Below are 11,301 nucleotides of genomic sequence, written 5' to 3'. Positions count from 1 at the left end.
CTACCCCGGGCTCGGGGACTGAGGGGCCGCGGCGGCCTCTTCCCACGCCGCCGCGTCGCGGGGGCCGGGTCGCGGCGGCCTCGCGTGGGGAGCCGGCGCCGGGGTTAACTTAGCCCGCCGCGGCGAGGAGGAGGAGGAGCCGCAGGGGCGGCCGCCGCGCCTCCCCTCCCCCCCGACACGCCCGGGCTGCTCAGTGGCCGCGCGAGCAGGAAGTTCCGCTCGCTGACAGGCCCGTGCGGCAGCGGCGGCCGCGGCGGCTCCGAGGGGCTCGGGGTTCGCGGTCTGATCGCCCTTCGCTCCGGCCATCGAGGGGGCGGCGTCGGAGCCCTCCCAGGCGCCCAGAGCCTGCCCGGCCGCGTCGGGAGGTGCCGGCCCCAGGGGAGCGCTTCCTGCCGCTTCCCCCAGCGCCGCCGCTCGGGCTCCCGGGCAAGGTGGGAGCTCTTCCTCGGTCCGGGCAGACTCCGGAGGAGACCCTGGGGTGTTCCCCCACCGAGGGGAAGGCGTTCTGGAGGAGCAGGGTGAGAGGAGGTGCAGCGCACCTGCTGTGACTCCTGGGATCACGGAATCTCCTCTCGGGAGCTGAAGACCCGGTTGGAGCCTCTCGTTGGGGAGCGGGGATGGAAGACCCCACCTTGCATCTTCTCTGCGGCGTTGCTCGGCCGACCTGTCCTTAGGAATGCCTGGGGGACCTGCGGGAACTGGATGAAGTGTCGAAAGTCAAATGGCCAAGAAAACGGCCCAGAACATAGCCTAGTGATCGTGTGGGGGTACCGCGCCAGTTTCTGAATGTGATCGGACGAGCGAGAAAGAGGTGCCTTCTGAAAAAGCACAACAGTCCTTTAAGAGGAGAGAAATTGAGGTTCCCCGTTTTTGCCAATATTCTGAAGACCGTTCCGTGTAGTGGACGTCTGATGTAAGATGAGAACTTTGTGAGCTACTCTGTCCGCGAGCCTGAACCATGACCACCCCAGCCCTGCTGCCCCTGTCCGGACGTAGGATTCCACCTCTGAGCCTGGGGCCGCCCTCCTTCCCGCATCACAGGGCTACCTTGAGACTTTCTGAGAAGTTTATCCTCCTCCTTATTCTTAGTGCCTTCATCACCCTGTGTTTTGGGGCATTCTTCTTCCTTCCAGACTCTTCAAAACACAAACGCTTTGACCTGGGTTTGGAAGATGTGTTGATTCCTCACGTAGATGCCGGCAAAATGTCTAAAATCCCTGGGGTCTTCCTGATCCACGGACCCGATGAGCATAGACACAGGTTTGTTTATTTCAAACGTTCTGGTATGACATTTGGCCGAGCATGGTAGCGTTTGTGGATTATATTATTGCGATTACTAAGTCCTTGCCGCTTAACTCTCTTTGCAGTAAAATGAAATTTTCCGTGTGTTGTTATTTCAGAACTGGTCGAATAGAACCATAGAGTGGAGGGACACCTAGAGCCCCATCCAGATTAGAGCTCCGTGGTTTTATGTCGGAGACACATTAGTCGTAGATGACGTGTCTAATGTGGACTGCTGACAACGGCGTGATGAAAACTTAACTGAAAGAAATAGTGACATTTACGTGTTGCGTTCAGTCATTGTGTCACCATGCAGAATCAGTACACTAAATCTTGACGGCCTCTGGGTTTGTTCTCTTCCAAGACACTCATTCTCTGGCTTGACTTTAAAGCTCAGTAATGCATCTTAGCTTCTTAGGAAGACAAACGTAGGCAGAATATACCTGTCGTTTGCATAACCTGCAAAAATATTCTGATTTTTATTACTTTAAGGGGTTGTGTGTTGGTGCTTTATATGGAATCAGTTAAGTTCAAGATATTTTTGACTCTTAAGTCATTTCGCTTTGTGAGTCTTGTAGACGAGGTTTAGTTCTTTTTTTTTTAATTTAATTTTGCTTTTATACATTTTTTTAAATGTGGGAGATGGACGGTGTCAGGTAACTGTTAGAATTGCCCTTGCATAAATTTTCTTCCATTAAGGGTTTCACATTCTTTCGAATCACCAAATCTAAAGTGAGCTCTTAGGAAAATATAGCCAAATTAGGATAAAATGATAGTTTTAGTTGTAATTCCTTTAATCATTAGTATGTTTTTTATTCAGAAGAAGAATTTGGAAAGTAGTTTACTTTTCCGAAGTCTACATTTTTACCTTACCTGTTAAATTTTTCCTGTTTACCGTATTTATTAAAATAATTGAATATGTAATAAAAATTGATCTGCTGGAACTTGGTTTTCAGCTGACATTTTCCATAATTGGTAGTAAGTGGGTCAGAAAAAATATTTTTTAATGTGGAAAATAAAAGTTGACTTTTGATTTTACATGTGTGGGGAAGGTGCAGGATGGAGGGATTAGAAACTTGACTTTAGCTGTTAAGTAATGGGAAATAAATTATGGCCATTATTTCTTCTTGATGATAAAAGGTTTGACCTTTGAGGATAGGGTATTGATGCATGTTTAAAAATAAGCCTTGTAAATTGGTTTGTTATATGATGAATTCTTAATGTTTTTGAAAAAGCTTAGGTTCAAATGTTAGTGTAGGTTAAATACATGGTGCTTCCTTTTTTTCAACCTAGTTAATTCATTACTTGCTTTACAGGTCTGACTTTTGGCTGAACCGAATGGAGTTGTTCTTGTAGAATTGTTTCATACCATACTTTTGAAATTTGGAATTTTTGCTATCATTTTCAACTTCTCTACTCTTTTGCAACTGTTACTTTTAATTTTCCTTTTTGTTAGAGAAGAATACTAGTATGTCTGTTATCTAAAACTGGCTTTAGAGCGGTTTGATAGCAGCCATTCATGAGCATTATTTAACTATCATTATAATAATCTGTCATATACTAAACAGCCCCCATTATATTTTTAATATTGTCTAAAAGCAAAAAAAATACTTGGCCACATTCTAGTTTAAAAACTTTTATGTAGAAAAGTTTTCAATCACTCTGAGTTAAATGTAAAATTTGAATTTAAATATAGATATGTGCATTTCATTCACATTAAAAAAAATCTTATTTAAATTACTTAAACAACAATTCTTAAATTTATATAGGCTGTGAATATATATGCATGTGTAATCTTGATATCCAAAACAGTTGGGTTCCTGAATTTGGAAAGTAAGAGATTGGGAAAGTAGTTCTGATAACAAGGGATGGTGAATGAGCCAAATCCTGAGTTTTGGATAATAAGCAGAAACAGTCTGAATAGCAAGAGATGTATGTAACAATTTATTTGCTGTTTGGTTACTGAGTTTTGGAGAGCAAAAATCAAGTAAAGTTTAGGTAGTGAGGGATCCCCATATTATCTCTGTGTTATTTCTGAAGTTAAATCAGTATATTTTTTATAACTACTTAGTATGTTTTCTGTTCCCACTTATGATATCTGAAAACATAGTCTGTAGTTATAATAATCCTTTTACTTTGAACTATAAAATACTTTTTAAGTTTGAGATTGTTCAAAATGTGGAAATTTAAAATGTAGAAACACAAAATATCAAATTAATATATAAACATTAACTTATTTAAAAATAATTTAGAAAGATAGCAGTTTTACAGAATTAGTTGGTAGTAAGTGGGTTAGAAAATTTTTTTAATTTGGAAAGTAATGGTTGACTATTTTGATTTTATTATGGGTATAGGATGGAGGGATTAGGAACTTGACTTTAGCTGCTAAGTAATGGGAAATAAAGTATGGCCATTATTTCTTCTTACTAACAGTACTTAAGAAATACATATTAAATTGGCTGTTTTTATTATGAGTTAATTTAGTATAGTAGTTACATGCTTGTGCTGTGGAGTCCCTATATGGATTCATTATTTTAGTTTGTCACTAATTAGATGCATGAGAAATTATATGTGACTGAATAGATCTTGAGCAAGTTTTTAAACTGTGCTTAGGTTTCTTCCTCTGTATGACAATGCCGTCTACTTTATAGGTTGTTGTATTTAATGAGATATTGTGTACAAAGCACTCAGTGTTAATTCTTAGCATTTAGTAAATATTAAATAAATTTTAGCTGCTATTACTACTATTATCAGTACTTTTAATTGAGTCTGCTTTGCTTTCATTAATGTAAATGTTTCTGAAAAGTCAGGTACAGATTGATTAATATTTTAAAAGTACCCCAGAATCTTATTGTCTAGAGGAACATTTTATAACTCAAACTTGTTAGCAACAAATATAAATTGCATGCCAACTGCGTGTCAGATCCTGCTTTTGTGGGACTTTCCATCTATGGGGGGATGATCAGACATATAAATTTATTTTGGAAGTGTGGTATGTATTATGATGGGCCCTGTGCTATCAGAACACATGTTGGGGATTGAATCATGTCCCACACAAAAGGCATGTTCAGGTCCTAACCTCTGTCTGTGAGTGTGAACCCAGTTGTAAATGGAACCTCTGATGATTGTATTAGTTAATATGTGTCCAAAATGTATGATGGTGAGCTTTTAATCCAATATGGCTGAAGTCCTTGTAAGCAAAGGACATTGGACATGGAGAGAAAGCCATGGTAGAAGCAAGAAAACCCTGAGCCAATAAATTCCCATTCTTTAAGCCAACTCCATTATATCCTATTTGTTTTAGCAGCTGAAAACTAACACAGCACATAAGGGAATGACCTAACCTGTGGAGTAGGATTAGTGGGTTTTAGGAAAGACTTCACTGAGGAAGAGGTATCGTACAAATTTAGAATGAATAGAAGATCACTAAAGTGAGGTGGAGAGGTTGGGAACGGTGGTCAGAGCAGAGGATACAACGTGTAAGAGCCCTAGGGTAAAAGAAAGCTTGGCATCGTTGAGGACCTGAGAAATGTTTGCCACAGCTGGTGTAGAGAATAGTAGTATGGGACAAGAAGAAGAGACTAGATGGGTCAGATTGGGTACATTTAAATTTTTTTGGTCTACAAGAAACTCTAAAAGTTTGAATCAGTTGCCAGCTTTCACAAATTAGGAGAGTTCAGGGTTTGATATCTTTTGAAAAAGTAAAGGTCATGGCAACACCTAACCAAGTTTTTATTTTTAGGTGGCAACACTCACCTGGAACTGGGCAATGACTGCTGCCTTTCAAGGGCATGTGCTCTTTATTTTTTGCTACACACTTATGGTGCCACATAAATAAATCTAACGTATCAGTATTTAACTTTTTGTTGTTGAGTGTGCAATCTCTAGGTACAATCCTGGAGAGTTCGTAGACTATGTTAAGTATTTTGGTCCTTAGCCTAACAAACTGGAAGTTATTGAAGTGTTTTAATAAAAGTAAGGGAATTATAGGATCACTTTAAAATTTTAAAAAATTCTCATGGATTTATCAGAACTGAGAGTTCTATGAAAAGTTTATTTTTCTTACCTTTTAATGTTTCTTTTGGACTTTCATCTTATTAAGGATGAAACGCATATTTCAGAAGATTCCTTCCAAAATATTAACAAAGACTTCAATAGATTGCATAGTATGTTCTGTAAGATTATATTTTACCTTCTATCATTACCATTTCTTTTGAATCTGGCTTTGAATTACCTTGAGTGATTCACACTCTTATTTCTTAATAGTATTTTCTGATCATCAGGGTTCTTGTTAATGTACCTAGTAAAAGCTGAGATAGTCTAAATCTACATATAGATTTAGTCCCTTATTTCTTCCCTGCCTTTAAGTAGGCTTTGTCCTTTGTACTTTTATCTTTCCTATGTATTTTCTGTGATTGCATATTTATGATCTTTTTAAGTTGTTTGCTTATTTGTCACCCTCTTTTAATAGAACACAGGATCGTTGAGAACAAATTACTATCTTTTATTGATCTTTGTGTCTCTGGAGCTTGAAGTACATTTGCTTCTTAATAAAACTATGCCTGATGGTAAATAAATAAAACATGCTGTTAATGGCAAGGTGACTGCTGGTTTGAAAGGATGTATATACCCTAGAAAAGCCATGTTTTAATCAAAATCCCGTTTTGTAAAGGCAGAATAATCCTTATTCAATACTGTATGTTTGAATCTGTAATTAGATAATCTTCCTGGAGATATAACTCAATCAAGAATGGTTGTTAAGCTGGATTAGGTGGAGATGTGTCTCCACCATTTGGGTGGGTTTTGATTAGTTTACTGGAATTCTATAAAAGGGGAAACATTTCAGAGATAAGGGGGAGATTCTGAGAGAGCAGAGAAGAACGAGGCGACATAGCCACAAGAAGCAGAGAGTCCACCAGCCAACAACCTTTGGAGATGAAGAAGGAAAGCACCTCCTGGGAAGCTTTATGAAACAGGAATCCAGAAGAGAATGCTAGCAGTTGATGCTGTGTTTGCCATGTGCCTTCTCAGCTGAGAGAGAAACCCTAAACTTCATCGGCCTTCTTGCACCAAGGTTTCTTCCCCTGGATACCTTTGATTGGACATGTCTATAGACTTATTTATTTATTTTTTTAATTAAATTTACTTTATTAATTAAAAAATTAAACAAAATAAAACATCAACATACATAATCAGTAATTCACAATATCATCACTTAGTTGCATATTCATCATTTCTTAGAACATTTGCATTAATTCAGAAAAAGAAATAAAAAGACAATAGAAAAAGAAATAAAACGAACACGGGAAAGAAAAGAAAAAAAAGATTATACCTATCATACCCCTTATCCCTCGCCCCCATTGATCACTAGCATTTCAAACTAAATTTATTTTAGCATTTGTTCCCCCTATTATTCATCTCTATTCCATATGTTCTACTCCTTTGTTGACAGGGTAGATAAAAGGAGCATCAGACACAAGTTTTTCACAATCATACAGTCATATTGTGAAAGCTGTATCGTTATTCAGTTATCCTCAGGAAACATGGCTACTGGAACACAGCTCTCCATTTTCAGGCAGTTCCCTCCAGCCTCTCCATTACATCTTGAATAACAAGATGATATCTACTTGATGCATAAGAATAACCTCTGGACTCTGGAATCTCTCAGCCATTGACGCTTTGTCTCATTTCCCTCTTCCCCCTTTTGGTTGAGAAGGTTCTCTCAATCCCTTAATGCTAAATCTCAGCTCATTCTAGGGTTTTTCTCAATCCCTTGATGCTGAGTCTCAGCTCATTCCAAGATCTCTGTCCTACGTTGCCAGGAAGGTCCACACCCCTGGGAGTCATGTCCCATGTAGAGAGGGGGAGGGTGGTGAGACTGCTCATTGTGTTGGCTGGAGAGAGAGGCCACATCTGAGCAACAAAAGAGGCTCTCTTAGTGGTGACTCTTAGGCCTAAATTTTAAGTAGACTTGACCTATCCTTTGTGGGGTTAAGTTTCACATGAACAAACCCCAAGACTGGGGGCTCAGCCTATAGCTTTGGTTGTCCACACTGCTTGTGAGAATATCAAGAATTCAACTTGGGGAAGTTGAATTTCTCCCTGTTCTCACCATTCCCCGAAGGGGGCTTTCCAGATACTTTTCCACTCACTGATGGAATCACTTTGGGATTCATCAGTTCATCACTCTGGACAAACCAGCAAAATCTCATGTCCTACCTGAGATTCCAAGTACTTATGGCGTTCAATCAAACTATCTACATAAGTTATATTAGGAAATGCACTAGTCAAAATATAAATTTTGTAACAAACATTTTTTGCTTTAGTCTCACACAGAAGGTGACATTTTAAAATATTAATTACCATCTATTTTCAGTACTCTGCAATAATGACATTCCTTTGTTCTTCCTCATGCAAAAACATTTTTAAAATTGTACCTTGTACATTTCGCTATTATTATACACTCTAGGCATTCCTAGATTATACTATCTCAATCTTTAACATCTATCTTTCTTTCAGATTTCATTTATATCCCCAGCCCTCCTCCCTCTATCATTCTCACATGCAGCTTCATTCAGTGTTTTAACATAATTGTATTACAGTTAGGTAGTATTGTGCTGTCCATTTCTGAGTTTTTGTATTCAGTCCTGTTGCACACAGACTTATTTTAATTGGGACATTTTCTTGGCCTTAGAACTGTAGACTTGCAACTTATTAAACTCTCCTTTTTAAAAGCTGTTCTGTTCTGGTATGTTGCATTCTGGCAGCTAGCAAACTAGAATAGTGACAAATTCCATAAGAAAATGTATAAATGAAATGCAAGGAAGTATTAGGAGATAAGATGAAAAGGTAGAAGGAGTGATATCTCACTTCGAGTGAAGAATGCAGTATTTAATAAAGGCCCTTTACAAAAATAATTTAAAAATTAAGTAATATAGTTTGTCTTGGTCCTATCTAGAACATGCTTATTTTTATAAATGTATCTAAAGTATTTTCATAACCCTCTGTGTTGGATTTCTCCTTCTTTAGGAAGTGAGGAAAAAGAAAAAGAACAGACTATGTTATGAGTGTTTTTATATTTTTAGTCTTCTTTAATCCTCACATCAAATCTGTGATATAGGTGTTACAATCTTGTTTTTACTGGTATTGATATTGTAAAATTTAGATCGTGCCTAAAATTGGAAAGTTGACAATGCAGAAGCTAAGGGTCTACTTGAAATCAGTAGATGGCAAACCATTACAATATTTTAAATTGTACAAATATTAAGTTCATTATTGTTTGAAAATTATAAAAAAAGATTAGCTTATAGTTTGAGCTTCCTCTGTACATCCTGGGCGTGGAAAATTATTTGGCTACTTTCATTTTCTATAGTTGTACAAATTCTGTGTCAGAGTTTATTTTGATTGTTACTGAATTTTTGCTGAAACTTTTTTTTCTGTTAGATTGTGGTGGTAATGAAGTCTATGCAGGAGATTCTCAGACTGGGTTTTAGGATTTATCTTAAAGAAAAGTTCCTTCAAAGGGTATTAATTCCAATGGTTTCTTTTGGAATTTTATGTATGTGCTGCAGATATAAAGCATTATTGTATATTTAAAAGATAATTGGGCTAGTGATATCACCAAGATGGTGGAATAAGATGTTCCAGATTTCTGGCCCCTACAGAAGTTCTAAACAAGCAAAAATAGGCTAAACCGCCTTTCTCAGAGCTCTGAAAAACAGTTAAAAGGTGTCAGTAACTGGGCAAGAGCCTAATCAAGACAAAATCCACTTTAAAAAGGTAGGAAAATCTCATGGTGCTGTTGCTAGCCCTTCTGCTCTTCGTCCCTGGTTCAATGTGGAGCCAGCCCTTGCTTCCATTGCAGTTCCCTGGTTCTGCATCTGGAGCACAGTGATCTGCATGCTCATACTAAAGTGCATGCTTGTCTGCACCAGTCTGTCTACTGGTAGCCGAGGGACCGATAAGGACAATTGTTGCAGGCTTACTATTCCAGAACTTGCCCAGCATGTAGAAATGGCGTGCACATCTACTAATGCACTGTAAGAAAGTAATCGAATTGTACATGCCTGGGGCAGAGGATTATCAGTTCTAAGAAATATAGTACAGCTTTTGGGATTAGGAGGAAAGAGTATATCTTATGAGAAAGGAGGACATTCAGATCCACATAAAAAAGAGAAATTACTAAGGGCCCAAACATATGCCTAGGACAAGATACTTGTGGAGAAAAGACCATGAGGACCCTATAGTTTTGCCTTTTTAAAAATCAAAATGGAAAATTTTGTGTTGTATATATGTTGCCACAATAAATTTTTAAAAAAAAATTCACACATGTATAAAGAAACTGATGCCTCATATTCCCATATGTGTACATTGAGACTTGCATCCACCTGAACATATATATATATCCCACATATTTGCACTGCACATGCTCATATTGGGCATTTGTATACCTACGTGAAGACCTAGCCCCTGTATGCAGATCTGCATATGGCTAAGTGCATAGCATGCACAGAAGACACATACATGCTTGTGTGGGTACCTATTCTTTTTTTTTAAGAAACTTTTTATTTTGAAATAATTTCAAACTTACAGGATAATAGCAAAAATAATATATACCTCATATTTGGCTTTTAACATTTTGCCACATTTCTTGGGCTGTTTCTTATACCCCATTATTAGGACAACTATGCTCTGAAGGTCACCCTGAATGTGAGAGCACTTACACAGGCTGATCTGCAAATATTGGGAATGTTATATTTTTTTCTTCCGTTTTGTTGGCTCCTGGAATTCAAGGAAATATCTGGCATAACTCTAGCTGGATACAAGCAAAGGAATAGAGACCTCAGTGATTAATTCCAGAGATAATACATCAAATATTAAAAGGTCCATTGTGCAATGAAAGGTTACAAGGAGTGCAAAGAAGTAGGAAATGATGGCTCATGCAAAGGAGCAAGAAAAAGAATGAAAAACCATCAATGAGGAAGACCAGATTTTGGGCATACCAGACAAGGTCTTGATAAAAATTATCTTAAATATGCTCATGAAGCTAAAGAACTAAGGGGAATCAGGAAAAGGACAGATAAACAAAAAGAGAATTTTAATAAAAAGAAATCATAAAAAGGAACCACACAGAAATATTGGTGCTGAAGACCACAGTAACTGAAATAAAAACATTCCCTGGAGGAGTTGAACAGCAGATTGGAGCAGAAGAAGAAAAATGAAGAAAGCTTAAGAGACCTTTGGGATTCCATTGAGCATATTGGTATATACTTTTGGAAGTCCAGGGAGGAGAAGAAAGAGGAAGTGGTACAGAGAATATTTGAAGAGATCGCCCTCTCCCCCCAGGGGCAAAATTCCTAGTACCTTCAGTGCTTGTTCAAGGTTTATCCGAGCTGGGGGCCTGTGTTCAGCAGTCAGAACTTACTAATTAATTCCATAATTCGAGCTTGGTTGAACTCAGCCCTTGCTGCTAGTAAAGTCTCTTTCCTTTGCCCTCTGGGAATCAGCCTGTGGGGGAGGGGTACTGGCCTCCATGGGCCTGGGGGACTTACAGTTCTGGGTGTTCTGTACTGTTCCTGGCTATTTACTAGCTGCTCTGGAGGATGAGCTAAATTCCAACGCTCACTAAGCCACCATCTTGGAACCTAGACGGAGCGTCTTGATTAGTTTACTGAAGTCCTTTAAAAGGGGAAACATTTTGGAGAGAGTTCAGTAGTGACAGAGGCAACATGAGACCCATTCATTTGGAGATGCAAAGTGAAACATCCCTGAGGAAGCTGTTTGAAAACAGAAGCCAAAGGACAGTGATGTGCTTTCTCAGCTGATAAAGGTATCCTGGACCCATTGGCCTTTTTTGAGTCAAGTTATCTTTTTCTGGATGCCTTCGTTTGGACATTTTTAAGGCCTTAGAATTGTAAACTTGTAACTTATAAAATTCCCTTATTAAAAGCCATTCCATTTCTGGTATATTGCTTTCTGGCAGCATTAACAAGCCAAAACAGATAGAAACAATAGAAACCA

The 11,301-nt window shown here is 38.7% G+C and overlaps 1 protein-coding gene across 3 annotated transcripts in view; it reads left to right on the top strand.

Annotated features, from left to right (window-relative positions):
* Window positions 1-238: 238 nt before the first annotated feature.
* MAN1A2 (mannosidase alpha class 1A member 2) overlaps window positions 239-11,301 on the top strand; it is a 236,889-nt gene continuing 225,826 nt past the window's right edge. Inside the window, exon 1 of one of the 3 annotated variants that reach the window (XR_013159187.1) lies at window positions 239-1,260. Coding sequence is in view for 1 of the 3 variants with exons in the window: in XM_077119755.1 (XP_076975870.1) it covers window positions 959-1,260 (302 nt within the window). In the remaining 2 variants the exon portion in view is untranslated. The remainder of the gene's footprint in view (window positions 1,261-11,301) is intronic. The other 2 variants (XM_077119755.1, XM_077119756.1) reach the window with 2 other exon arrangements.

This window comes from Tamandua tetradactyla, chromosome 11, assembly GCF_023851605.1.
Source record: "Tamandua tetradactyla isolate mTamTet1 chromosome 11, mTamTet1.pri, whole genome shotgun sequence".
Classification (NCBI taxonomy): domain Eukaryota; kingdom Metazoa; phylum Chordata; class Mammalia; order Pilosa; family Myrmecophagidae; genus Tamandua; species Tamandua tetradactyla.
This window is presented reverse-complemented; position numbering and strand designations above follow the sequence as displayed.